This window comes from Exophiala dermatitidis (assembly GCF_000230625.1).
Source record: "Exophiala dermatitidis NIH/UT8656 unplaced genomic scaffold supercont1.1, whole genome shotgun sequence".
NCBI lineage: Eukaryota > Fungi > Ascomycota > Eurotiomycetes > Chaetothyriales > Herpotrichiellaceae > Exophiala > Exophiala dermatitidis.
Window position 1 is genome coordinate 673,680 of NW_008751646.1, and position 26,895 is coordinate 700,574.

At 52.9% G+C, this 26,895-nt stretch overlaps 7 protein-coding genes across 8 annotated transcripts; 1 reads left to right on the forward strand and 6 right to left on the reverse strand.

Moving 5' to 3' along the window:
* Window positions 1-68: 68 nt before the first annotated feature.
* Window positions 69-1,221, reverse strand: HMPREF1120_00247 (uncharacterized protein). The gene has a single exon (XM_009154240.1). It carries the CDS (start codon window positions 1,163-1,165, stop codon window positions 623-625), a length of 543 nt encoding a protein of 180 aa, XP_009152488.1. The 5' UTR covers window positions 1,166-1,221; the 3' UTR covers window positions 69-622.
* A 3,236-nt stretch (window positions 1,222-4,457) lies between these two features.
* Window positions 4,458-7,912, reverse strand: HMPREF1120_00248 (uncharacterized protein). The gene is made up of 4 exons (XM_009154241.1): window positions 7,138-7,912; window positions 6,157-7,072; window positions 5,805-6,107; window positions 4,458-5,756 (listed from the first exon to the last, which is right to left on the reverse strand). The coding sequence occupies exons 1-4, from the start codon at window positions 7,176-7,178 to the stop codon at window positions 5,553-5,555; spliced, it is 1,464 nt and encodes a 487-aa protein (XP_009152489.1). The 5' UTR covers window positions 7,179-7,912; the 3' UTR covers window positions 4,458-5,552.
* Window positions 7,913-10,807: 2,895 nt separating this feature from the next.
* HMPREF1120_00249 lies at window positions 10,808-15,090 on the reverse strand. Of its 2 annotated transcripts, XM_009154243.1 has the most exons (4): window positions 14,798-15,090; window positions 14,696-14,713; window positions 14,463-14,571; window positions 10,808-14,300 (listed from the first exon to the last, which is right to left on the reverse strand). In XM_009154243.1, exon 4 carries the CDS (start codon window positions 11,723-11,725, stop codon window positions 11,318-11,320), a length of 408 nt encoding a protein of 135 aa, XP_009152491.1. In that variant the 5' UTR covers window positions 11,726-14,300; window positions 14,463-14,571; window positions 14,696-14,713; window positions 14,798-15,090; the 3' UTR covers window positions 10,808-11,317. The 2 variants fall into 2 exon arrangements, with proteins under 2 accessions (XP_009152491.1, XP_009152490.1); XM_009154242.1 differs by having other exon boundaries at window positions 14,463-14,713.
* Window positions 15,091-16,114: 1,024 nt separating this feature from the next.
* On the forward strand, window positions 16,115-17,909 carry HMPREF1120_00250 (protein-tyrosine phosphatase; the record flags this gene model as incomplete). The annotated part of the gene is made up of 2 exons (XM_009154244.1): window positions 16,115-16,310; window positions 16,387-17,909. The coding sequence occupies 2 exons, from the start codon at window positions 16,115-16,117 to the stop codon at window positions 17,907-17,909; spliced, it is 1,719 nt and encodes a 572-aa protein (XP_009152492.1).
* Window positions 17,910-18,437: 528 nt separating this feature from the next.
* On the reverse strand, window positions 18,438-20,568 carry HMPREF1120_00251 (actin-like protein 2). Its single transcript, XM_009154245.1, has 4 exons — window positions 20,367-20,568; window positions 20,264-20,310; window positions 20,055-20,198; window positions 18,438-19,973 (listed from the first exon to the last, which is right to left on the reverse strand). The coding sequence occupies exons 1-4, from the start codon at window positions 20,383-20,385 to the stop codon at window positions 19,017-19,019; spliced, it is 1,167 nt and encodes a 388-aa protein (XP_009152493.1). The 5' UTR covers window positions 20,386-20,568; the 3' UTR covers window positions 18,438-19,016.
* Window positions 20,569-20,656: 88 nt separating this feature from the next.
* Window positions 20,657-22,910, reverse strand: HMPREF1120_00252 (uncharacterized protein). The gene has a single exon (XM_009154246.1). It carries the CDS (start codon window positions 22,280-22,282, stop codon window positions 21,206-21,208), a length of 1,077 nt encoding a protein of 358 aa, XP_009152494.1. The 5' UTR covers window positions 22,283-22,910; the 3' UTR covers window positions 20,657-21,205.
* A 358-nt stretch (window positions 22,911-23,268) lies between these two features.
* HMPREF1120_00253 (farnesyl-diphosphate farnesyltransferase) lies at window positions 23,269-26,297 on the reverse strand. The gene is made up of 3 exons (XM_009154247.1): window positions 25,803-26,297; window positions 24,508-25,750; window positions 23,269-24,457 (listed from the first exon to the last, which is right to left on the reverse strand). Exons 1-3 carry the CDS (start codon window positions 25,868-25,870, stop codon window positions 24,308-24,310), a joined length of 1,461 nt encoding a protein of 486 aa, XP_009152495.1. The 5' UTR covers window positions 25,871-26,297; the 3' UTR covers window positions 23,269-24,307.
* Window positions 26,298-26,895: the final 598 nt, after the last annotated feature.

Genomic DNA, 26,895 nt, shown 5'->3' on the forward strand with positions numbered 1-26,895 from the left:
GTTCCTGTTCCTGTTCCTGTTCCTGTTCCTGTTCCTGTTCCTGTTCCTGTTCCTGTTCCTGTTCCTGTTCCTGTTCCTGTTCCTGTTCCTGTTCCTGTCTGTCGTCTCCTCTCTTTTGGCGGTCCTTACTTTCGTCCCGACACAGTGAGCTATGGCACCAGCAGCAGCAGCAGCAGCAGCAGCAGCAATGTGAAGGAAGATCCAGCATGACCTCGTTCTTGTCCGCGGCCGGTCATACTTGCAAGTAGGAGCAAGTAGATCGAACAAAAGGACGACTCTCCGGGACAGCGCGCGCCGTATCTACAGTACCTACTGCACAGTGCCTACCGCAAACAACTTACAGAGGTCAAAAGGACAGAGTCAGCAGACTGACCGGCGCATATCCCCATCAATACATGTATCCAGTACCCTGATTTCTCAAAGGCTGAGGCATAGTATATCGGAACAAGCTGCTGCTGTCGTTCGGCTCGGTGATTACATTTGGGCCAGCATTGCGATGGGACCGTCCATATTCAAGTTTCATTCTCATGAGGCGCACGGGTCCTGGGGGGTTGCTCGTCTGATCGATTACCGAGACCGTTTTGAACTCTTCGATTCGAGCTGTCTAGGCCGGCGCCTGGCATCAAAACAAAGTCCCGGCGGCTCGGCACTGGCAGCGCTGTCCGGAAATGCCTTGTTGTATAGCGTATGAGCAAATTCTGCGGAATATTCCATCTCGGCTAAGGAACTTCCCCTTCCCCAGAAGATCTGTCACTCTTGACTGGGATATGGTGTTGGATACTTTAGCAGTGTAGCCCCTATGTGGCCCCCAAGGCTGCGTTAAGTTAGCGCGACAGAAAGAGTACATTTTCCTCATCCTGCTTAGGACACGAGAGACAAAGGGCTTTGCCAAGTGATGTTCACAGAGGCAGTCTTCTCTCTCCATCTCCATCTCACTGACCCAGGGCGGATTTTCAAAGACAGTTGGTGGACCGCATCCACGGAAGCATGTCACGAGCTGCCCATCCCTTGCAGTGATCGCGGAAGTTTCCAAAGCGTCAGACCAGAAATAGCACGAGTCAGGTGGAAAAAAAAGACAAGACAATGGCAGATGCCGTGCCCAGGCACGCCGTTCTGGAGAATAGATCATGGAGATACTTCCGTTTCGAGCGATTTGGCTGCACATCTCATCTCGGTTAAAGCTTCAGAGAAGCCCAGTACTGGCCAGTGCACCGAGCAAGTTGAGGCGAGCGGGCAAAGGGTGGGAAAAGACGGCAGCGATCTTCGATCACGCCAGACTTCAATCGTATTTTGACAGGAGCTTTCAAGAAAAGTGAGAGAGATGGGTGGGTGTGGGCTGACGAATGGGATGCCTAGCATTTTTTCTCCCAAACGACCCCCTGGAGCCGTACGGCTGAACATCATTTGGCACCGCCGCGGGGACGTTTGGGACCGTTTGGATCAGAGTGGAGAGCAGCTGCCCAAAGCTCCTTGCTTCAAAGGGCACCCAGCAGCCAGGTTTGGGTTAGCTGGATGGAAACGTCCGGCTATTGTTGTTGTTCAAGTTTGACCGCCAACGGCTCGCCCACCGATGGACCCGCCTTGTTACGAGAGCGTTTTCCATACTACTATGGTAACCGTACAAGAACGTACGTCTCAAGTATTCAATGTTTCTCGCGGTAGCAGCACGATGGCGTTGATTTTCAGGGTCGGTTTGTAGTAGTATGGCAGATGTGGCGCGCGCCAGGCCATCGCAAAGACGGTAAGCGACTGTGTCGGAGCGGGGCGTGTTCCAAAAACACAGGAGCATACAATGTAGTTGGTTCAGCGATGCAGGGCTCTCCCTTCTCCCAGGGCAGCTCGCTGCGAGGGTCCCGGATGCAGGATGGTGGATGGCAGTGAGAGATGCCCTTTCGTAATAGTGGGTGTAGTCGTGTGGTGGTAGCTAGCAGTAAGGTAGTTAGTTGTGCCGACGGAGGGGAGATACAATGTAGGCTGCCAGTGCTATCGAGGTCTGAGACAAGGGCTTCCTCATGCTGGGATGATCAAGCCGTTATCACACGCCCAATCACTCATATAGTAGACATTATTATTGTAGGCAGCCTGCGCCCTGCAGCAGCACTGCATGCGCCTTGCTTCAACCCTGTCTCTGCCCTATCGCTGCGGCATGGGATTTCTGAATCTGTGCCGGTGGCTGCGCCTGGAAGCGTCCATGAGAGACTCCAGCCTTTTCAAACACCACTTCGAGTTGGAGGCTTGCATGCTAAAGGAAGGATAGTATACGAACGCGAATACGTACCCTGTAGTCCTGCGACGAGTCCCTGAAGCCTTGCTTGAACGGCGCTTCTACGCCGCGCACTGTCACTTGTATTGTGATGGAAGTGGTCAAGCGAGACGGTCGATCAAACACAGGGGGACAATGGAACGGAAAATCGGCACTGTCACTCATGTGAAATTGGACTTTGGTGCCGATTGACGAGTAGTAGTACCTGGTATAGGGAGCGATGGTCACTGACAGTCACGGTCCAGAACTTGAACAGCACAGTTGGAAATCACCACGACGACAGATTCCTTGATTTCATGATTATTGTTCGTGTCGCCCCCAACTCGAATGATTGTAGTTGTAATTGAAGGGCAGTCACCGCCATTACTATTGTATACGAGACACGAGTGAACCCCTGCTCACCACCGAAACGATTCAAGTTCGGTTTTCGTACAGTATGCTCATTCCCAAAGGCACCTGCGTCCCTCTTCATCGAATATTGTCCCCCATTCCGCTCACGCAACCGCACAACCCGACAACAAAGCAACACCCAGCAGCCAGCACTACGGTGCGTTTTGCAATCTCTCTACGGCGTCGTATCCCCTTCGGAGGTTGGGCAGAAGCTTCCCAATGCATAAGGGATCTTCCCGAGCAGATCCAGCCGATCGCCAGCGGACTACTCCGGAGATCTTCCGATCAGCAGCTCCAGCTCCCCCGGACCATGAGATGAGGGTATGTAGATAAGGTCCGTCCGTCTATTTGCACATAGGGGAGACTTTCAAAGATGTTCAAACGATCTAGATTGTTCTGCAGTGGGCTACCGAATGAATAGATCGTTACCTACCCGCTGGGCAAATGCATGAACTTGGTTGGATGGATCGTCTCGTCAAACATGGCTGTCCATGATATCGTGCTCTCAGGGTACGGCTATACTAGTAGTACTGTACATTAATTGACAGCACCACCACACACGGGCGGCCATGGTGTGGACAGACACCACTGCAAGCTGGATTGTGTGCCCCCAGGATCGGAACGACAGCACCCTCAGTGGTCAGCATGGTAGCATCCTCGCTCCCGCTTCCCGTCTGGCATCGGACTATCTGTCTGTCCAGACTTGCAAGACTGACTGGGTGCGTCATAGCAGGTAGTGGCATCCAGAGCACCAACACAGGGACTCTTGTCGGCCCCGTCTGTCCGGCAAAAAGACATAATGTAATGAGACCAGACGAGATGAGAGCCGGTTGTTATGGCTGCGTGCGTGCGTGAGCGGCGTGCTGATCAATCAATACGGGCGAGACGACATCCCAACGGGCGCCGTCTGTTGATCTGCTCACAGCTGCAGTGACCCTTGCTGTGCTGTGCTCCAGCCTCTACCCACTAGTACAGTACCGTAGTAAATTAGCTAAGTGTTTCCATATTCTCGTCTACCTATCCAACCAACAGGTCGTCAAGGCCGACGAGGGGCCTGTTCGGCTCCAGTGGGATCGGATGGGATGCGATGGGACGGGGCGGACTTGCAGGGCAGTCGAAGCTGCAAGGTGAAGGTGTGCAATTATTGTGCAATGCAGCAGAGCATGTCATCGAATGCCGGATCGCTGCCGCCTTTGCGAGTCAACACCCAAGGCATGGATTGCATCCGTGTATTTTATTCATTCGTGGTCGGTATTGAGGGCTGGACAAGTGGTCTGACACTGGGACACCGTGACTGGCACTCGCACACTCGATGCAACACCGAGCGACTGGGGGTTTTGCAAGTTGGTGAGAGGCCCTGCAGTGGTGCTGCTGCAGTGGTGCTGCTGCAGTGGCGCTACCACCACTTACAACATTGTACATACGACACCTTACCTCGCGGCGTATAGGAGTTCAAGTTCGGATGAAGTTGGTTGAGCCGTCTGTCATTTCCTTGGGTGCCCTCTGCTTTGTGGCTACAGCAACTGCACTGCTGTATGAAACACAATCACCGCACTGCAGTGCCTGTTGTCCGCTAGTCATCCTCACTACTGCATCGACCGGGAGACCCGAAAGGTGGAGCGCTCACCAAATACAACGAATACTGCTTCGCCCTGCCTCCGTCAATCTCGATCCATCGCATCGTCTAACAGGAGTGGAAACTCGTCCGTCAACGCATCTACGACTGGTAGAAGCTACTGGTCGTCCTGGCAGGCGGTTTTCGCCCCCGGACCGTCGGCTTACAAGTCTAGACACGTGAGCAACCGCCAACTGTAAGGGGGCTCGGGCTCAGGCCCAGGCTCGGATTCATACGGCATGGTACAGTACCTGGTAGTAAGGTAATTAAACCAAAGATACCACAAGTGCCACTTGTTCGAGCTGTAGTGCCAGCGACCATGATCGAATCTGAGAGCCACTTGATTCGGTTGGCGGGAACAAATGCCCGGAAGCACAGAGAACGATACTAGTAGCAACGCCAGTCAGAGTGTGTGTGAACATGCTGCAAGACCTGCTGTCTGCAATGTATGAACGAACTGTCTCTCATTTGTTGTTGCCATCCTGGTTTTGCCGCCACTGCATCTGCTGCTGCACTGCCAGTCAGTGCTTGTGCAAGGCACCGCTCAGCTCTGCAGAGGTGGCTGACAGACGGACAGACAGAGAAGCATCGGCTGAGCTGGCCCATCCCAAAGTGTCAACAACCACGGACAGCGGATGAATCCATCTCGGCCATGATCCCCTCGCTTCTGTCGACCACTTTGGCACACCATAGAATTCGCTTCAGCTGTGACAGACAGACAGACAGACAGATACCCATTCCCCCGTAAATCCTATCTTGTTGTTGTTGACTCGTAACAAATACCATCAAAAAAACATATTCTGGTTGAGCCCAAAATGCTCCATGTGCCTCTAATAAGGCATCTCATTGGGGGTATCAGAAACAATTTCCATCTGCTTTCGGCCAAAAACTCATGCCCCAAGCATTGCATTCCCAGACGCCTCTCGAAAGGCGTCCGAATGCTCACATTACGCCAATCCATTCCCAATCCATTCCGTTCAAGTTCCCAAAGAAAGCTTTTGGTCGTGCCCTCACCGAGGCTGCCCTCTGTACAGTCACATCATTGAATGCGCCGCTCTCGTACGTTGCCAGGCACTGCAATGCTGTTATCACACACTGCCGCCAACTCCTGTTGAGACATTTTCGTCCAAAGAAAAACCCTTGTATTCACCAATGAAATCGTGGTCATCGTCTCCTGAACGAGATGGAGTATATACCGAGAATTATTTTCGTCGTTAAGAATATCTTATCTTCGTCAGATTCTGGGGCCGCTGTTGTAGGTCGCCATCAACACAAGGCCGACATTCACGGTCTGGTAGAGTCGAGGTTCTTGGGCCGAAGGTTGGAGCCTGTCATGGCGGCGGCCTTGTTGTGTCCCATTTTCCGAGTAAGTTTGGCGTAGTGTAAGCCGCAGGCATTGCACAGTGTGCGAGCTCCGTCAGGGCCACGCCGCCACTCCGGCGTTTCGGCACGGTTACAGCTGTGGCATCGTCCAGGAGGTGCTGCTTTCTGTAATGAATTAGCTTCGCTGCAGCAGCTACCTATCAGGATACTTACTCCTCGACGTTTTTTGGCATCTCCTCCACTTCTATATTCTTCTGGGACATTGGTATAATCTTCCTCCGGATGGTTGCGAGTGGTCTGTCGGGCACGCTGTTCAGACAAGGCGGCTTCTTGGGCAGCGGCTAATTCCCGCAGGTGTGTCAAATTCTCCACAACCCGGTGCGAATGCCGCAGAATTTCGTCCACTTCAGCCACTCCTGGCAATGACTCGTGAAAGTAACCTGATTGACTGCCTTGATGATACCGTAGACCCCAGGTGCGTGAGAAGTCAAGAGTCCGGGCAGACGCCTCGCCGATCTGTAACATGTTAGCTGTTTGTCATCTTTCGCAGGCGCGGTTCGCATACTTCGTTGAATCCTAACTGGGCGTCATACACGTCCAGGTGTCTCTTTACCGTTTCACTGTACTGGACATCATCGGAAGTCTTCCGATAAGTCGCCCGAGGATCAGGCGGTTTGGGCACGGCCGAGAATTTGTGGAATGGCTCATGCGGAGGAGCAGGCACGGTCGTCGCCGGAGCGTTGTTATAGGACGGAAACGACTGTGGTGGTTGCCGAGGTGGCTCATAAGTCTGGGGTGAAGCGGCAGGCTGCTGATCATTGTGATTGTTGAAAGATGTATTCGCCAACGAAGAAGATCGGAAGGTGGAAGGGGGCTGCGACCTGGGAGATCCGGGATACCCAAAGTGCTGAGACACTGTTTGACGCGGATCCGGGGCGGTCGTAGGAGGATAGGATGGTGCCGTAGTCTGCGAATCTGATGGTGCCATGCCATTGGATTGAGACCCGGAGAAGACATCCCTCAACACCGGTGGCCCGGCCGGCGGTTGAGAAAACGGGTTTGCAGGGCCTTTGGGTCCTTCCGAGAAGGATGGAGGGGCCGCAGTCGAAGGCGTTGAAAGAGACTGGTGTTGCGATGTAGCGGACAATGGCCCTGAAAACGCAATGGGCTGATCGCCTCCAAGTGCTTCATGTATGGAAGGTAACGACTTGGAAACGGCTGGAGAGACGCCATCATCTCGTGTAGAGCGTCTTGTAGTAGACTCGGGAGGGGAGATGTAACCGGACATCGCACCATTAGATCCCGTTGCAGGAGCAGCAGAAGAATAAGGCGGCGGAGGGCCGGGGTACATTGCTGTCGTTGGACTTGCCAGAGGTGCAGTAGAAATGCTCAGACCATTCGTCAGCGAAAACCTGGCATGGTCGTTCTTTTCATTGTTAAGCTTGGCCATGTCAAGGTGACTGATAGGAGGCAGTGTGTCTCTGTGCCCTGGAGTCAGCGTCCGTTCAAGTTCTTGAGAAGCTCGGGTTGCAGAAGTCAAGCATACCTAGGCCTGGCACCAGCGTCAACCGTCGCCATCGTGGCCATCGACGTGGAAATTTCTCTCAGCAGCTAATGATCGTTATGCCGCGATTACAGCCCCTTCGATCATGTGGACAGACGAGCCCGGTATTCCTCCTCAATATACAATCACTCGATTATCTCGAGACCAACTATCCCCCGTGGCGTGCACCGACCGTCCACTGGATGTGTGAGTAATGGTTACCGATCGAATGTTCTACCAACACCCTTCTTCAGTGCCTCTCGACTGGAACTATCGGCCTTCGGAATGCGAAACTATCGGGGTAGCAACAGATTGCGGGCGGGTGATGGGCGTGGCTGCGAACCTCCTCCGGCGCACCGCTTCCCGGGGCTCGATCGAATAGCCCACGATCTCGTCAGGGAGACGCGTACGAACGATCGAGAGGGTGAGATGCGTTGTTGACGACCTTGATGGAATATTCAGCGTGGAAGGAAGTCTGGAATGAGGGTAGATATGGTCAGATGGGAGATCTGGAAAGTAAGTCGCGGGATTGGACGGGCCTCGGGTCGAGAGGATGGTGACGGTGGTGAGAATGGGAAGATGAGCAAGTCTTAGAGAGCGAGGTGGGCGGAGAAAAGATCGAGAGATCGCACTAAGCAGGGCTGTGGGCACTTTGGCCGTCGCGGTGGACACTGGACGATGGGCCGACGAGTCAGATGCCACCCGGGACCGCCAACGAGCCACCAAGGGAGGTCTGACGCGGGTATTGCTAACAAAGACACATCAGTGCCAGTTGTGAGGGCGCCGTGGGTCGGGAAGACTCTGGGAAGCATGCCAGGTGGATTCAGAGCCCAGGTTTGGTTTCGCTGCTGCTGCGATGGGGGAGTTGTGTCTGTTCGGTTTGGAGGCAGATAGCGTTTGGATCCCTGCCCGGACAAGACAAAGCGGGTGGAGCGCTGGGTGCTTTGCTCTGAATCTTGACAAACCGCAGACAGGGGCCCAGGGGCAGGGTTTACTGGAGCCTGGGGCTCCTTAGGCCTTCCCTGGGGCCTTGGGCCTGTCTGGCGGGCTGCTGGCTAGCTGGTTGGCGGGTGATCATGCAATGGATGGGCGATGCTACTAGCCCAGAATCAGGTAGATCAGGTAGACGGGGAGAAGGGGGGGCGGGTGTGGATGGGCGATGCGGTGCGCCGCCGCCGATGATGGTGATAGTCATGGTGACGAGGAGCACGATCATGGTATGCTCCAGGGATTGCATTCCTTTGTGACACCCTACTAGTAGACGAAATACCACTGTACGCTCTTCTGGCATGGCTGGACTTCAACATGCTTACGGTAGTGGTAGGGACCTGGGCTGGATGGAAGCCGTGGTGTGGGTGGGAGCAATTTTGTATGAGCACACCATACATCCCTACCTGGGTTATCGACAGACGCCTTCAAGTTAGGGTCCGCCACACCCATAATCACTCTATACCTTTAGATGTGTCCACAGTATCTGGCAGATAATCGAATCGACACAGAGAGTCAATCTGGGTGAGATGGTGCCAGTCGGATGGGTGCCCTACTGGTGCTCGAAGATACAGGTCCCAGATACTAGGTATTCGGTAGGTACCTAAAAGTCCCTAGGTAAGGTAGCTATGCCGTTACAGCATGAAACTCGATCCTTGGTCGCCTACGCACCTAGTGCATATTTTCCTCCAAGGCGGTCTACACCTTCAAGTTTATCACTTCGAGTTGGGCCGGCCTTCGGCTAGTCTACTACTACTGCCCTAGGGGCACTGCTGAGACGAAAACAAGCCATGTCAAGACATTTGCTGCTCGCACGGTGACTTGGTCAGAAAACTTGAAGGGCCGGTATTTCCCATCAAGGACCGCCAGTACATCTCGCCTGGTGGAGACCCAGCGCCTAAAGCAGGTACCTGAGGGCCGTGCTAAGCATGATCTAGGAACTTGCCATTGTTCCAGTTCGTTGCAGTCTCCTCTCCGCGATCTGCCGCAGCTGCGACTACAAAACATCTTTTCCCCTTCCTGCGCTTCTATTCTCCGCCGTGCATTCAATCCTCCTACGTTGTTACGCGAGTGTCTGAGATTCGTGTCAGATCCATCATGAGGCTGAGAAAGCCTCCAACAGCGACATATCTCCGAAGCTGCGTCCTGCGTTCCTCCACCGGCCTGACAGCGATAGGATTACTACATCGAGGAAGGTCTCCTTAGTCAATCGCTCAGACCCTCGCGTCGCTCGACTCGACTTGCTTGGGGCCGGCCCCTTCACAATCAAGGGAAAACACCTCCACCACCCTGCTTCATCCCATGCTAAGCGAGGACGCCTCAGCCGCCACTACAAGCCTCTCGAAACTCCATGAACCTTACACGCGCTACTAGGCATTCTCTCAAGTTTGCACTTGGCTTTGCCTGACATTTGGTGACCTCAGTGTTTTGTCCCATTTTGTTCCTGTATCGCTTCCTAAAAGACCCTGAATACCTTCAATGCGAGAATAGGACACAAGACCGCCAAGCCATCACCTGCAAGGTAGGTACCAGATTACCGACCGCTCTAGGCACTCAGCAGTTGCTTCCTGGGGCGAGTTTCAATATGGCTCCAGCTATCTTGATCCTACCTGGTAGTCTGACCCGACACTCCGACTCGCCCGTGTCTGTAGGCTGATTTCACTTGACGAGTCAACGACAGTTGCGCCGGCCAGGCTCATGCTCGCTTGGCTTCCCACCAAGGGTATTATTGAACTCCCTCGTTTCAGTGATCTCGGGCAGGAGCTCTGCCTCAACAAATGGGACATTTGCTGGACTACCGTCACCCATCGGCAATGCAATGAACGGCAAAAATTGTGTACGACATTGTACGGCTATCCCGTCCAATGCTCAAGTCGAAGGCCAGTGTACACTGTCCAGTAATAAGGCAGTAAGTACGGTCGGGCGGCTCCACGTGGAGATTACAACTCAATTGCCCACATCCACCTGCTGTCTGTACCCTTCCCGTTCCCAGATCGATCGTGCCAGCCGCGTATAATCGCAGCCAGATCCCTTACCCTGGAAACTTTGAAGCATTTAAACTTCTATCTACGGGTCATTACTCTTCCCCACCACCTACTGTGGGAGAGACGAACTCCTCTCACGCATGCTAGTCCAACTATCTGGGAGGAGTGCCCAGACTCCTCAACTCAGCTCGCCTATCTCTACCGCCCTTTGCTGTGAACATGGTTGGCAGGTGAGTACGATGCATCCCTCCTTACACAATATTGGGTCCGTAATCTCTGCAGTGATTTGAAAGGAGAGCACTATTCCCCTTAGTTGGCTGGACGGTCGGGAGCACAATGAATCATTACTGGTTATGCTCGGAAGAAATGCGTCGGGGACATTGGCCAAGCGAGAAGTGCAACGGTCCAGATGAAATGGGTTCAGAAGATGGACACTCCTCATCGTTCTATGCCTCATTGCTCGCTACAACAAGGACATGGAACCGTTGACCCTATCGAGCGTGCTTTTGGTCCCGGGTGTCTGTTGGTAAAACATGTGCGAAAATATTGCGGCATTGGTTTGTGCCACCCGGGTGGTTGCACGCTGACAGCTGTCAGGAATCTTGCATCCTCCGTCCCTACCTGGTACCTCTAACCTCTGGCCCTACCTCTGGAATGTTGTGTCACTTGAATGAATCGAGCTTATTCACAGGACAAGTGATTGACAAGCTGAGATCACAGACCAGCCCGAACAACTCTAACCTCACGAGATTAACGTGCTATGGCCTGGATTGATGTGCTTCTGATTCGGACTTTTCAGATGGCTATATTTTCACCACGTTCCACGAAAATAAGTCTTCATCCCAAGCTACGGTTTTCAACAACACAGCCCTTTGCGTGGACACACTGAGACTGTGCTACACGGACGTCTGACATGCGTGGAGCGGCTCTTGTCAGTGAAACTCAATCGAACCGCCACGGGCATCCATTACTCCGCAATGACGCTGGATGGCAGGGAATCTGGGCTTAGAATAACAAACCATCTCTACCTGACCGAAACCTCCACCACTGCTTGAGTGATGGAATCTCGGCTCGCACTCCGTAACCGATTGGCGATCTGATGAAAATGCGGCATGTGGCCCGCACGGTCAGTACCTTCGAGCGTCTAGTAAATTGTACGCACTTGTGGACCAGGATAAGCTTGAACTCTAGGGCACACAGAAGGGCGTCACTCATGACCACAATGTACCCTGGTGCATCACACAATCAAGTCTTGTAGCGTGGGAGTGTATGGTCCTGTCGATAGGCAGCAAAGGCTTTTGGAGCGGACGTGAGTGCTGCCTCCTTTTTGTCCCGTCATCGACTGGACGCCACTTAGCACGTGGCCACCGATTCCAACCCGTCCGAATCGCGATCGGTAACGCCCAAGACTGGCACTGCAAGCCGACCCACCGGAGTCCATGCGACTCTGCGCGGCCGGGGATTGGGCGTCGGGCGTCGGGCCCGCCAGACAGGTGGTCTGATCCTTCTGAAGGCTGAGTGCCACCGGCATCGCTACGGCACTTGGGTGCGAACAGGCCCTCAATCTGGGTCGTGGGTCGCGGCCCGTGCGCGATCCCACGATCATTGATCTCCTGCATGTCCTAGCGCCAGCCACACCGGTAAACCTTGCCTTCAGACTTACAAGAAGGAGAAACGAATATCCAGCCTCCGTTCTGTCCCGGCGGCCGACGGATTCTATCCTCACGCAAGCGACGTCGCACAAGCAGTCCTTGAGGCACGCCTTCTAGGTGTGATGGTGCGTGTGTACCAGATCCTCCATGTTCGCTGTCATTGGCTTCTGCATTTCTTTGCACTATTCGAAGGCCGAAATTGCCAAGGTGCGCGGCGGTAGTCACCTTGGAATACATCCCATTGTGGCAGGCTTCGCTTATGCAGCTGTGTCACAATTTCTCAACGGTTGTGCAGGAGCCTGCGCACAGTGATTACGGTAATAATCAATATCCGTTGGAGGCGCTTAATGTCTCGGTTGTGGACCAAGTTCCACCTCCCAGGTTACCTTGCACGGTGACATACGAACGGCCTTTTTGCGGCAACAAGTCGAGGCCGAGACAGCTTTTGGCCACGTTAACGAATGTGGGAGATTGAGAAGTGTAAGACACTGTGGCTTTGCAAAGCTCGATGTTGCTTGCGAGCGCAGCAGGCGGTGCTAGCCTACAGTATGGCTCTGTGCAACAAGACCATTACAGTTTCCATCTGGTCCGCTGTGAGAGTTAGCAACTAACTGTTGCAGGGCCATTCCATTAGGCCGACGACAGCCGCCTGAGGAAACTGTGGCCTTCCCTTCATGCTTTCCAAGCCATCGTCGGCTGTGCACTAACAATTCCAGCTCCGGACCCCTTTGGCGCGAAAGAGGTGCTGTATGCAGGATCTTTGAGCGGATGTCCGAAGTTGCTACTGCTGCATCCTCAGAAGATCCTGGCCGGCCAACTGCTCTGGTGCTGAGGAAGGCTGTGGCTGTCGGGGGATGGGCTGTCATGCGGAGACAAGCAGGCCGGTTGCAAAGAAACCAACAACGGTTGGCTGTTGACCCCCTGTTTCAATCGCTTGCATTAACACTTGGATTGATCCAGTGTTACCCAGCACATGAGAATGAGCGGAGACAGGGCCAGAGGTTGGCAAATAATTGTCATAGCCCCATTTTCCAACAGACTCTAGTGCGCTTAAGAGATGGGAGGCGCCATCACGCCTGACATGAACCCAGGAAAATGTGATCAGAAGGGTATGTAGTGTGCTTATATCCCCTGCATTCTTTTGAGATTCGCAGATTGCCACTGGCAGTACGACACGGCGACTGCTCTGCTTGAGCCCATCAAACACCTGTTCCCGATGGGTGACAATGCCGTCTAGGAAAGGAAAATTTCCCAATTAGACGCTGTGCCCTGCCTCTCGAATGGCTGCGACCAGCTGCTATTGTTCAGCGAAATCCCATTGCCTTGCGCCGCATGTTGCAATGGGGACCTCTGTTACACCACGACTGCATTTGACATGCATATGACAGCGGGAGGCTGCTCGTTGATGCTGGTGGCTTGAGGACAGTTATAACGTTGCACACCGATCACAGTCCAACCTCAAATGTCGGCGGGTGCTGCGACATGCCGACTTCAGACATTGCCATTTTTTCAATGCAGTTCCGGGGCCCTCGTAATATGCCTTGCAAACCTGTGTGGGTGATTGTGAGTCCCGTTGGGCATCAATTTGAAAGACAGCCGAGTTCGCGCGTTCCATATGGATCGTGTCACTTTGTGCAAGCCCTTTGGAGAGTGGGGAAGCTCATGTAGACGATTCTTTGGGGTGACAAGTTTTGTTCAATGCCTTGATCATAACTCAACTAGAGTATCCGTCTGCCTAGAGTTCGCAACAGCTCATTTCGTTAGTATTGATGACATCAAATGGCCATACTGTTCTTGTGGTGAGCGATTGACCGAAATAGGTGAATCAAAACCAGCCCCAAAACTTGCTTAGTGTATCAACTCAGATGCGACGGAGAGGATACAGTGTTAATGGGCAAGACAGCCGTTCTGAAGGCGATACAAATGTCCGCCATTACTCGTCGAGGGAGGCAATCTTGTTCTTTGAAGCATCGAAACAAAGCAACACAGCAAGATTGCACATGGCGGGGGTCTGCTCTCCGGATGGAATGAGGGTCGAACTCCTACGGGGAGAGAAGATAGCCAACCCAATCTTATCCGTGACTATACAGCAAGGAGATGGGTATATCAGGGCAAGGCGCCCTTTTTTTTAGCACCTACCAGGAGCATGTTTGCTAGTGATTTGCAGAGATTTTTTCACCCCTCGCTGAGGAGTTGCGCTGTGGTTGGATCATTGATCCGAATGAACAACTTCAATGTGCAGTTTGATGTAGAAGGCGGTCCACCCTGGCAGCTGCCTCCAAAGTCTACCTTTTTTTCACCTTGAAATGCGTTCCCGCCATTTACTTGAAGACCAACGCAAGAGGGACAATTGCCGCCAAAAACGCCTCGCTTAAAGTTCGACAAAATTTCTGTCCTAAATGGTTTGTTCGTAAGAGTGGTCGGAGGACTGGTGGCGATCGTGGTCATTTCTTCGTCGGCGGTTGCGGCTTGTGTCCTGATTTTAACTCATCCCAGAACAACTTGAAAAAGTGGCCAAGGCCTTGTTTTGCTTCGTGCTCGGCTGAACAAAAACGAGTGAGTTTGACTTTCTGCATTTTGCCTTCCAGTGTCCGTCTTTCTCTTCTCCTCGGGCCTCATATTGGTTGCGCGGGGGATGCGCAACAACCCGGAATGACTTGGCCATAGAGGTCGGGGAAAGTATGGAGGGTGTTATGTCACGTACAATCGATGTGCGTCCCGCCATAGTACTCGGGCGGCTTGCCATGTTGTATTTGGTGGACTGTCTTGTGGACCTTTTGCACGCCTTTGTGGAAGGATGGACTGCGAAGAAGCTGTGCGATTGCCAGGCAATGGTCAGCGGCAGACGCCTCACGAAAGAAGCGAGCAGAAGGGACCGGCGGTATTGAAGGATGTGCGACGAGTTCATATGTAAGTGCATGAGTTCGGCTACCGTACCATGTCTATCAGGCGTTTCTGTAGAGTTGGTTTACTGGTCAGCTACAAAAGGCACGAGAACTGGTGGGAGCACGAAGCTGTAGGAGACGGGAATGGGCAAACCTCAAAATGCCACAGCCACCAGGTCATGTCGAATCTCTTCAGAGGTGTCTCGACCCTTCAGTTTGTCTTGAAGGAATGTCCTAGCAAGCGATGGGTTGGAAGGTCTCGTGTGCACTTGGATGAGGCGAGGCAACGGCAGCGGCCCGTGAGGTTGGCGTACAAAGGTGATGAGGCGACGGATGAGTATAGTACTGTATCTGTCTGCCCGGAAACAATAAATGGATGCCAGTGGCACGGGCAGTTCACGATCGAGGCTGACAAAACTGCACATGTTTTGCTTGTGTGGAACCGTATCGTGATCGACCGTCTGGCAGCTGAGAGGCGGAAGCATTAAAACGGGAAGCAGCTGCATTTCATTCTATTACCACAAATTTAGCAGTTTCAGTGTGCACATGACCGGTAAGGTGGTATATTTCAGCGTCATTACACCGCTGTCTGTTTTGGTCTTCTGCAACATGAGGTCAGTGGTTCGTCGCATCGCATTGTCTTGCCCTTCAGCCTCATGCACCTCGTTCGAGTTGTATCTTGTCTTGATTGGAACATACACCGTCGCCCGGAACCAATTCTTATTAAATATCACATTGTAGCACAAGGCTGCCTCCCTCGACTGTGCCAGAGAACATAATTCAACCCCATTTAGCGCACTGAACAGCTGCGGCTTCTCGGTCTTGAACCCCTTAACGACAATCTGGTTCCCGGTAGTCGCTTGTCTGGAAATATCCGGCCAGATCGTTACAACTCGCTTGCGGGCAGATAGTGACTGCATTGTGATAAATTGTCAGGTTCCGGCTAGGTCTTTCACCCGCTCATTTCCCGCCTGGAACAACTTGAGCGGTACCACCGCATCATCGCTTTTTGGACTGGCAAGAGCGCTGGTGAAGGCACCGTCCTGTTACAGACCCCAACCCGACTGCTAGTGCACTGACAAAGCAATCATCCTTGACTATCCTCTCTTCTGTCGTGGCAGGACGTCTTTGGGTCTGCATCGGTTCACTGAAAACTGTCTCCCTTGTCACTCCTTCGCAAGCGTCGCGGCCATTCACCACGACCATCTCAAGGCTGTTCACCGACAAAGCTGGCGCCGTTCCTCAGGATCATTCTACCGAGGAATCTTCCACTGCTACACCAAGCACTTCCAAACGGCCGTCACTGCTGAAACGCCTCCATATCCACAGCTCAGGAAAACGATCTAAAGCAAAAGCTAAGCCAGCCACTCGGCCTACTAGTCCTTCCTCGTTGCCCCCTCTATCGACCAACCTGAGTCGGGCTGACTCACCCGTTTCCGATGCCGCCACGATCGCCGAGATCACGAATATCATGCCGCAATCTTTGACTATCAGTACCCCCCCACCGCACCAGATGAAGCGGCAGCGGTCCCAGGAGACCACGGTCGAAGCCTCTAGGCCAGGCTCTGCGGGCCGTGCCTCAACGTCGACTAGATCAACGAACGAACTCAACAAGTCTAGGAATATTGCCGTGAAGATCCCACCGTATCTGAATAAAAGTAAACAGGGTAAGTTGGTCGGATATCACAACAACAATGTCGTCTACATCCAGTCCCACTTGAGCCTTGACTGACGCACTCTCAGAGATCTCTGCGGCGTTCCAAGATCTGGAGTGGAAGCAACGATATCGACTTCTACATGCGGTCCAGAATCCGGAGTCGTCTCCATTTCGCGTGGACCGATCTCCGGCTGTGCTGAGTCGCAACCGGTACGGCAACGTCCAACCATGGGAAGCCCAGAGGGTCAAACTCAAGAAGCCGATCGGCGGTTCAGACTACGTGAATGCCTCTCCCATTACGCTAAGCAGTCGCAACGTGCATGCGTTCCTCCGCAATGGAGGCCCGCTCGCTGCATCAGCGGCCCAAGTGGAGAGTCGATACATCGCCAGCCAGGGACCAAAGGAAGGCCAGTTCTCCCATTTCTGGCACATGGTCATGCAAGAAACTACAGGGGATGTTGGAGTTATTGTCATGCTTACCCAGCTATACGAGGGAAACAAGGAGAAGTGCGCGCAGTACTATCCCCCGGACGACAAAACCTCGACTCTTTCGATTGCCGCGCATGAAGATGGGAATGGAGACGAGAGTGCTGAAACTACGGGCGATGGTGACCCATTCCTCGACGCCCCCGAAATGACCGCCGATACTGATGGTGTAGGCACAGATTCCGCTTCGAATAGAACGGGCCCCACCCAATCGAGCCAGAAGGACGAGGAAACCCAAGGTATATGTGGAGAGGTCAAGCTGCTCTCGCTCCAGGAGGACACCAGACTTGGATGCGAGGTTCGAAGATTGAAACTTACTATTGACGGAGAAACCAAGGAGATTTATCATTACTTCTACAAGAATTGGCCTGACTTCGGAAAGCCGGAAGCGGAAGATCGGAAAGCGCTGATGGAACTCACCAAGGTCACAAAGAGGGTGGCGGGAGATTCGCCTCGTATCGTCCATTGCTCTGCTGGAGTTGGGCGCACAGGGACCTGGATAGCCCTAGATTTTCTGCTACAGGAGCTGGAAGCAGGCATTTTGGTCGAGTCTTGTTCCTATTTTGCCACTGCAGCGTCGACGGCGAGAGACACCGTTGCCAAAGGAACCTGGGGCAAAAGTGGCCCTACCAAACCAAGCACACCAGACGGCAAAGAGGAAGAAGACGCCATTTTCGAGACGGTCAATGCACTTCGAGAGCAGCGGATGATGATGGTCATGAACGAACTGCAATACAGCTTTTTGTACGAAGCCCTCAAGGAGGCGTTCATCGATAAGTACTCTGAGAAGGAGACAGGGCCAAGGATTACCGAGGTGGCACACGAAGAACCAAGTCCGAAAGTTGCGAGGAAGAGTGCTCCGTTCTGTGGCATCTACGAAGGCACCCGTGTCGGCACGGTTGAGCGTGAAGAGGATACCGTGTCCGAGACTGGTCTGGAAGAGTCAGAGGCAGAGACGGAAATTATGGAGAAAGGCAAAAGCATGGACGACGCGACGGGGACACCCGGGACAGAGGTGGATACAGGGGATCCCGATCCCTACGCGGCAGTGGCACCGGAAACGATCCGCGAAGGGCAAAAGAAGCACGAGCAAAACGTGGTACAAGACCATGAAGTGAAATGAGGCCAGGTCAAGGCTTGGCTCTTGGTACTGTTTATGCAAACGGAAGGTGGCAGCTCCAACTGCTGCGTGGGATCGAAATGGGTGGCCGCGTCTGTTTGGGTACGGTTATTGTTGTCAATGCTATGGGTGGTGAGGCGGCAGGCTGAACATTGCTTGGAAGCGGCGTTCGACAGCTGAGGCTTGAAGTATTGGTGCATGCATTCATGGCATTGGTTGCATTTGTAAAGGGCTTGCAGACCCGCGTGGATTGACCTCAAACCCATTGTACTTCCTTGGGAAACACATACCTGCAACGACAGGAATTCTAGGAATACTGGTAGGGGTATCAGATCCAAGTGTTTGCTTCCACCGCTATGACCCGGCCCACGGGGCTTGCTTATTGATGCCGTCTCCCGTGGTGGTGATTTTGAAGATCGTCCTGACAGTGCCTGTACAACTTGAAACCTAACTGTTGGCTTGATCTTCGACAATAAATATGCTCGTCGTGCAGTACAGTATAACTTCATGCTAGTATAGTAGTACTTCAAGTTGGGGTGTGAAAGAACTAAGATAATTATTATAGAGAAACTGTAGACACTCAGTCCTTTCTGACCTTCTGAGAATTAAACAAACGGATATGGTAGATCATAATGGCTTACGGCTAAGGGCCTGAGCTGGGGAGGTACAGTACATGCTTCAACTGGCTCGTGTTAATTTCATCCTTCATGCGAACGATACTGGGTGTATAGCATGATACTGCACGACCTGAACAGTTCAAGGCTGCATTGAGGTCCGTCTATCAAGTACCTTAAGCAGAGGCAGCCCTCGCTCAATCTATAAAGATCTCAACTTCCAGGGGGAAAACGTAGACAGACACACATGAGTTTGCTGTGTGGACAGGGTGATGGTGTTATTTTATCTTTAGTTCCCATGGAGTCAGCGGGTCTGAAAGAGACATCTGCCTGCACCGCGTCAACCGTACTCTCTATGCATCCATGTTTGGTTTTTTTTCTTCTGTCCACGACGCATTCGGAGCTTGGTGAGCCGGTAGATAGACAACCTTTGCGCCAGTCCACGAACAGTACTTTATACCCTTGGCTCTTCCAGATTGCGCTGATCATGGTGATTTTACCTTGGACCCAGTTTCTCCAAGATCCTAGGCCCTTGTTCTTGCCACTCCTGTTTGGAAATCCACATGTTCTCCTTATCGGCCATGATGTTGGCCAGAACGGCACCACCCAAAAACACCATATGTCGCCGCCTGGGAGGATCTTCAATGCGCACTTTAAATTTATTCAACCGCTCCGGGTTGCCGCCCAGCACGCGCGTCAGCCACAGCTGCTTCAGCTCCTTTTCCAGCCGGGAAGGGAGACCAGGGTACATGCTGCTCCCGCCGGAAAGGACAATGGCCTTGTACAGTGACGAGCGTACGTCGACATCGGCGGCCTGGATCGTGTTGAACAAGAACTCGGCTATGCCTGGTTGTTCGACGTCGACGAGGTGAGGTTGGAAGAGACATTCGGGAGCTTCGAAGCGTTCGCTGCCGACCCGGATCACGCGTCCGTCAGGAAGAGTATACGACTCGACCAGCACAGTAGTGTCTTCGGATAGGCGTTGGTCGAGGGCAAGGTCGTAGGATACGTAGCATAGTTTCTCTTTGATCTGCCGGACGGTCTCAAAGTCGGCCGTCCGGTTAAGTGCATACCCTCTTCGGAGCAGGAGAGCGATCAAGTTCCTGGTGACGTCGCGGCCTGCAACGTCAAGACGCCGAGTAAGGTGGTTGAGAACGGTGGATTCGTAAACGGGGACAATGTGTGTCACGCCGTCGCCGGAATCGACCACCACTCCGGATGACAGACCTTGAGCATATAGAGCCAACACGGCCTGGATGGCCACGTACACGCCGCCAAAGTTGTACCTCTCAAACATGACCTCACACATCTGCTCGCGGTTCTTGAGCGGGTTCATGGGCGGTTCCGTCAACAGGATCTTTCGGCCCGTCGTGTCGACGCGCAGTTTGTCGTAGAATGTAAAGTCCCAGAGATGTTGCATGTCGTCCCATTTCTTGACAATGCCGTTCTCCATCTACACTGCTTGTCAGTACGTACCTCCTTCATCACGGGCATCATTCCGAGCTCGTTGTGTTCGCCCGATTTCTCCACGTACAGGATAGCTGATCTGCAACATTGACCGGGCTGCCGCTGCCTCATCTCCACACATGATGTCCTTGACCACAATGTCGCCTGCGCGCTCTTCGGATCGTAGAATCGGCCGGCCGACTATGGAAGGGAATTGGTGTTCGGGGAAGTTCTGTCCAAACGGTCGACGTGAGCCTATTGTACTCTCCCGGGATTGAATGGAGGAGGCACGCATACCTGACCGGCATAGCCGACCTTGAGAAAGCCGGTTCCTCCATCGAGGACTACGTTGCCTGTGTCAGCGGTGACTTGATGAGAGGGGTTCGGGAGCGAAGGTTACCAATGGGAGGTTCGGCCATTTTGATGAGGGCGTTGGACTATCTGTGTGCAAAGCCTGGCGACATGCAGAAGAAAGGTCACAAAGAGTCAGCGGCACAAAAACAACAGACGTGCCTGGAGCCTTGTGTGAAGGGGAGCAGTCGTCGTAGCACGGGCAGCAGCATGCGCAATGGGCTTGTGGCTGTGGTTGGGCTGCGTATACTGTACTGTACCTTATTGCTGCTGTCCACTCAGTGGCAGGCGGCGCAGCAATGGCCCCGCCAAGATTACAACTACTGCGCAACATTCTGGCTTTTCCGCAATATCGCAGCCTTGTCATAGGCTTCGTATAGTTGGAGCCTCTACAGGTAGTCTTAGGGGAATTGCAGAAGTGAAACGACTCTATAGATCCAGTACGAGGTGATATACTGCATCAGCCTGTGAGTTTTGAGTAGGTCTTACCATGTCATGTTCGCATACCTCGTAACCTCGTTATCTCGTACCACACCTGCCTTTTATTGCACCTTGCTCTCTAAGCCCTGCTGAAAATGCACCCCAGGCGATTTCTTGAAATCGCAGAATCAAGACGTTCCAGTGCCATGCTACACCCGCTATAACTAATGCCGAAAAGAAAACTGACTGCTTGCTAAGGGTTTATCGCTGCGTCCAAGACATCAACCCCGAGTTGACCGACAGTGTGTCGTGTCTTTTCCGGTTTCTTCTGAAGACGCTGGGGGGACGAGCTTCTGCTGGTCTTTCCACGTTCGTCAGCACCGTGCCGGTTACAATCTTCCCGAACATAGACACGTGACCGAAATTGGCGTACACCCAGAGAAGGTAGATGCCGGAAAAAAAAAAGAATCAGTAGTCGTCTGCACGACGGCGACTCACCGCACGCCGGGACCGGTCCCTACCATCGTCGCTGTCGTCCTCTGTCCGTCTGCGATTACGACCAGAGTCTCTGCCCGGATCGGAGTCAGGATAACGTCCTCTTGCACTGTCGCCACGGGGACTTGAGGGGCTCCTCCTTGCCGGTCCAGCATAATACCAATGACCATCCCGCCCTTTGTAATAACCATCCCTTTCCCGGGCTCTCCGACGCCGCTCCCGTTCGAGACGTTTTTTATGGTGTTCCTCCCTCTCCAGGAGCAATCTTTTGTGCTCTGCGTGTTCTTCGGAAACCTCGTTCCACTCACTCACAGCGCCCTTGATGCCGAGGGCGGCAATGCCAATAGCCGCCGCATCTTGCCAGCGCGCGGCCCGTTGTTGCTTGTGTGCTTGCTCAGGAGACAAGGTGCCCTCTCGGACTTTTTCCATGCGCTTGTCGTGAGCTTCGATGGAGGAGTACACCTTGGATGCCGCATGAATGGTGGCAACACTGGCCAATGCGGCAGTAATCCATTTCTTGCGTTGTATCTTTTTGCAGATTTTTTCCTCCTCGGTAGATGACACTAGTGACGATGAAGACGACGTCGAGGAGTCGCTGGATGACCCTCGTTTCTTCCGAGATCGACCTGTGGATGATTTGGCTCGCACGCGAGACCGGGGTGGTACAGACCCTTCAGAGTCGTAATAAGAGTCTCGTCGATCTCGACGATGGGCGAGTGCTCCTGCACCAGCTCCGGCACCAGCGCCCACCAAGGCTCGTTCATTGTTCAGAGAGCTCGCCCTCCGTCGCTGCCCTGGCCGCCTGGGGAGAACTTCGCCTTTGTGCCGGACCACTTCCACGATTTCCTCGTCTGGGGCGACATCACGCCGTCGGCGCAGAACTAGACCCTTCTCTTCCATTATCCTTCGGTCGTAAATGTCCTCATCTTCCTTGGGCAACTGGCCTCGCATCTTCTTCCATCTGTGGTGGACTGGATCCCAGACTTTGTCGTGATGCTTGATCGCAACTGGGACCGCATTTAAGGTCAGTCCCAGGGCCTGTTCGGCCATTCTGAGGCTAGTCGAGCGTTACACGATAGTGCGTCGCTTCGTTAACTGTGCGAGGGCTTGTGCTTGGAGGCCTTGCAGCACCATACAGATTGGGCGTCCAGAATCTTGAAATCCTGCAGAACGAAAAGGACTAGGACGGCCTATTGGCAAACGGGAATCTTGAGGCGCCCTCGTTGATTGGAAGATAGTTGGAAAGATCAGCGGAGGGCAAACATGATACAAGTACAGGAGAAATGTTAATGTCTAGTATGTATCGCCGGTGGTAGTGGCTGTAGTCTGGTCGATCGACGTAGCTTCGGTATATGCACGAAAGCCGCACCTCAGGAAGGAATTGATAATCAATAAGTAAAGGCAGAGAGATGCGGTGTTCTAACTGCAGTGAAAGAAAGCGCTACGTCATTTAGGGTACAGGTCAGGTAGCTTGCTTCACCGACATTATTATTGCTAGGGAGTCCAATTGGGCATTTTATTCACGATTAATGAACGTCCACTTCGCCGACTGGACGGAGTATGCGCGAGACAAATGAAACAACAGGGCGGTCAGCGTGGGTCATGTGGCCGGGAGTCGATGTTGAACAAGCAATTCCGGGCAGATCCATTGAATGCTTAAGCCGTGTGTCTGGGCAAGGGATGGGATTGGGAATGGGAATAATGGGACACTGATCGATGGACATGACAAGCACAGGGAATCTCTCGGAATCTCCGCTTTGGATGCGATCCGCCAGGCACGGAGTGGAGGGCGCCAGCCGAACGTTCCAGACGGCAGTGGTTGTGATGGAACTGCCGGCAAACGGATGGGTTGGGATGGGATGGTTCAGGGTTGAAGGCATCGGCAACTTGAGGGCAATCATAGGAAATCATGCAGTGGCTGGGTTCAGATCCAACTTCTAGGTACAGTACCTCAGGCCCATGACGATGGGAAGGGAGGGGTTGATGGGCATCTCGATGAGCACTGGCAGCCTGAGGCTGACGGGAGGGTGCAGAACCTTGAACGGCACTCCAGGTTAACGATGACGTTGTGGCGCTTCGCAGCACCAACTGCAAAACTTCGTTGTTTCTTTGCAGAACTCCGGGACGCGTATTCCTCGCACTCAACCTCTGGTCCCGGGTCTTCTTCGTGGGTTTCTCATCTACAGTACTACTATAGGGTGACCGGTACATGACTGACATTGTTCCAGTATACAGTATTCGGCCAGGGTCGCTTCATCTCTCGATGCTATCCCCTGCCTCCGTACCTGGAATGCCCTTAGCCTTGAGAAGAGACACGGTCCTGCTGGCTCGGGCCGGGCAGGGCCGGTTATGGAGTTCACGCGCTTTAGGACACTTTCAGGGTTGGTGCCATTACCGAACCCTCCCTATGCGCTGTACAGTGTCGTCCAAATCATAACTGTTCCGCAAATCTCTCTCTGTGAGATGAAGTTACCGTCAAAGTTGGACAGACATTGCTGGTACTAGTATGTAAATCCACGTTCTGTGTAAAGATGACGTACTGTTACACCAAGCCACTCAGACATGAGTTGAAAAGGCAGTCAGAGCGCGTCTTCGTGCAGTACTGCCCAAGAGGCACCATGTCATCGGGCTCTATTTCTCCTCTTGTGGCGTGATCCCCACGGCAAGAAGAGACATGAAGAGATCCTGGTCGGTCAGCCACCACTGACAGCAAGCTCTAGGTGCTAGGTGCCCGCCGGTAATTCGGCCACCGGAATAATAGAAAGGGTACAGGAATGTATGCTCGAAGGTAACAGGTCCCTTCATAGATTATATCTCGGGCTGTCAATTGTCAGTTTCGAGCATCATGTGTGGTTGATGTCAGCACATCTTCGGCACAACAACAGCCAATGAATGAGACTGAGTTGCAATTTGACATCCGTGCTTGCTTTTGGGAAGGGACATGCCAGCGATAGTGGACTTCTTTGCCCCGCAGGGCTGTAGGGTCTTCTGGGGTAACGAAGCGAAATAAGGTGGTTGTATTAGCATTTAATATACAAGTTGAAGTGCCAAATATGAACCCCGGCATCGAGCGTATCATAGCTCTTTATGACCAGGGGGGCTGACCGCAGTCTGGGTCTGGCCCGGCCTTCCAGTGACCGTCCCTCCGGTCAACTCACCAAAGGATTTCTTCAATTCTGCGAAGGCAACATCAAAGCGGGCACCCAACAACCACGCCAGGAGAATCTGCCACGAAGTTAATGTCGGTTTCGAGAACAAAGGAACAATTTGCTCACCATAGAACTTGTGACGACGAACAGCATTAACAGTACTGCGCCGAACAGGTACAGCGTATCCTTCCGGTCGCTCACTTCGGTATCCGCCTTTGTGCCCGCCGCCCGGGCTTCATCCGCCTTACCCCTGGCGATGATTTCGTCCACCTTTTGTGACGGGAAGATAGTTTCGATAAACTTTTCCACCTTCCCACAAACAATGCTGATCTTGAGGAAATTAGGATCCTCTGGTCGATTCTTATTTCGAATCGAGTGCAGGTGTTTCCGAAACACCTCCGCCACCACCTGCAGGTTCTGCGTCGACTCAATCATCAGTTGGCAAGCTTCACCTTTGGTGATTTTGATGTTGCGTTGAAACATGGCGTAATTCCTGAAACACAAGTCCAACGTCGCAATCGCCATGGACTGTGGGATGGCGCAGAAGTTGAACACGCTCTGTTCTCTCAATCCGGCCAAGTAGAAAAGACACTCATCGGCGTGCTCAAGCGCATTGAGGATCATGTGGGAGCTGCAGTTGAGAGCCTTCTCTCTGTTTTCCGGCCTGAACAAATCTTCAAATTCATCCACGTATTGCGACCAGATTTCCCGCGGCCAGAATTTCCGGTTGTCGTCGAAATCTTCACGAACATCCCGGATGATGTTGACCTTTTGCAAGAAAAGACCCATCGACCTGTGGAGGTTAGGTCTATCCAGAAGGGCCGGGTTACCGAATTTTCCTTCCACGAACATCCTCGTCAGGCCTTCGCCCACGAGTCCAGCCACATAATAGCAGTACAGGTCATAGTCGGCAATGGTAGTGACTCCCACTTCGTTAAATTCGGCATTCAAGCAATAGTCTGCCATGCCGTTCCCCATCTTCACGGTGATGTCTTTGATGATGGCCTTGTACTCCGGTTTCATCTTTTTGTACTCTTCAACAACATATCTGAAGTTTACCAATAACTCGCGGTCTTTCTCCTCTGGTCTGTTACCATCAAAGTGCCATCCATCGACCTCGAGGTTTTCGTGGAATTTCCGCAGCAACGGCTCCTTGATTTCCAGGGAAATGGATGTGTCATCTTCGATCGTGTCCAGCCCGCGCAAAACCAGGTAAAAAAGGCAAACAGGTAGCAGGAGGTCGGGGTGTAGTTCTTTGATAACGGCGCTGAAACTTCGACTGGTTTTGTCCAAGTAGTAAAAACATTGCTTTGTGGACTCTGTTTCCGTGGACTCGTCCCTTTCATGGACAGGATTGTGCCAGACTTTCCTAGATACGGTGAGTTATATTCTCCCTTCGTACAGAAGTGAGGCGCACTTACCATTGAATGATGGATCGCAATTCCTGCACGTGAATTAGGTAGTATAAGATCTCTGTGGGCTTCGGCATCGTGGGAGTGGCTCAAGCGTTGAGACGGGACAATTCTCTTGCTGTCCTGCGGTGGAAGCAATCGCTTCGTCTGGGCAGTGAATGAACGGTGGACATGAACTGAGAGAAAGGGGGGAACGGAGAAAGCAGTTATACAACGGCGTACAGGTCGGCGACTCGCTTATGATACCATGGTTGGGATGTACAGTGTAGCATGCCCGTGGTGTTTTTGTGGACGTGTGGAAGTTTGAGAAACCGAATGGTACGATCAACCGCTAGATCCTCGGCCAAGCTTTGGGAGTAACAGACAGAGAGCAGTTTTGCGTGGGCGAAAGCGGTGCCGCCAATAATAATGCTCCTGTCAGCCTGCGAAAGGGGGCTTAGGCTTGGTGACAAAAAGATTGGCGGTTTATAGAATGGTATGGGGGTCATAACCCGCCAATCTTTTTGTCACCAAGCCTAAGGCCGCTGAAGGGGCCGAAGGGGCCGAAGACTCGGAGCTTTACCTGTAGAGAGCTCTCAGCACGCCTGGGCAAAATGGGCACACCCGGCATTGGGGGCGCCGTACCGCCTAAAAGCTCAGGCTGCTGCAGTGGTTGACCAGAGGTGCCAGTGTGGCTGAAGCAGGGTAAGGTGGCTCAGCTCCCCGAACACTTCTTGTGCTTTGGCCAGCGCATGCTGACTATTATTTCGTGGCGCCCGATGACTTCACCTGCCAGCTCCAGTGGTTGATTTGGACAACTACAAACTGAGTTTTGGCAGTCGAGTTGTATCGGGCACACGCGGCTCGAAGGCTGCCACCAAATCTTGTCACCCGCTAGATACCAACGCTGCGTTTCATTTCGACTTCAACAACAATCATCCTGTCTTCCGCATTCTTAATATCCTTGTCTTGGAGCCCACTCTCTCTTTTTCTCGGTGTCAGTGTGGTATAAACGTCCTCGAAATCATTTGCAACACAACTCAAAATTTGTTGATTACTGTCAAACACCGGAGTGAAGGCAGTTCTTCCCTAGCCTGATTGGCATCGCCGCGCCAACCCTCCG

Excerpts from the sequence above, each read along its gene's own strand:
- HMPREF1120_00247 (XM_009154240.1), bottom strand. The coding sequence starts at position 1,165 with ATGTGCAGCCAAATCGCTCGAAACGGAAGTATCTCCATGATCTATTCT.
- HMPREF1120_00248 (XM_009154241.1), bottom strand. The coding sequence starts at position 7,178 with ATGGCCACGATGGCGACGGTTGACGCTGGTGCCAGGCCTAG. Across the intron at positions 7,073-7,137 it reads GACGCTGGTGCCAGGCCTAG|AGACACACTGCCTCCTATCA; the intron begins GTATGCTTGACT and ends TCCAGGGCACAG. Across the intron at positions 6,108-6,156 it reads CCCAGTTAGGATTCAACGAA|ATCGGCGAGGCGTCTGCCCG; the intron begins GTATGCGAACCG and ends AACATGTTACAG.
- HMPREF1120_00249 (XM_009154243.1), bottom strand. The coding sequence starts at position 11,725 with ATGCAGGAGATCAATGATCGTGGGATCGCGCACGGGCCGCGACCCACG.
- HMPREF1120_00251 (XM_009154245.1), bottom strand. Across the intron at positions 20,199-20,263 it reads AGGTCGGCTATGCCGGTCAG|AACTTCCCCGAACACCAATT; the intron begins GTATGCGTGCCT and ends CCGTTTGGACAG. Across the intron at positions 19,974-20,054 it reads TGTTGCAGATCAGCTATCCT|ATGGAGAACGGCATTGTCAA; the intron begins GTACGTGGAGAA and ends CAAGCAGTGTAG.
- HMPREF1120_00252 (XM_009154246.1), bottom strand. The coding sequence starts at position 22,282 with ATGGCCGAACAGGCCCTGGGACTGACCTTAAATGCGGTCCCAGTTGCG.
- HMPREF1120_00253 (XM_009154247.1), bottom strand. The coding sequence starts at position 25,870 with ATGCCGAAGCCCACAGAGATCTTATACTACCTAATTCACGTGCAGGAA. Across the intron at positions 25,751-25,802 it reads TTGCGATCCATCATTCAATG|GAAAGTCTGGCACAATCCTG; the intron begins GTAAGTGCGCCT and ends CACCGTATCTAG. Across the intron at positions 24,458-24,507 it reads TCGTCGTCACAAGTTCTATG|ATTCTCCTGGCGTGGTTGTT; the intron begins GTGAGCAAATTG and ends ACTTCGTGGCAG.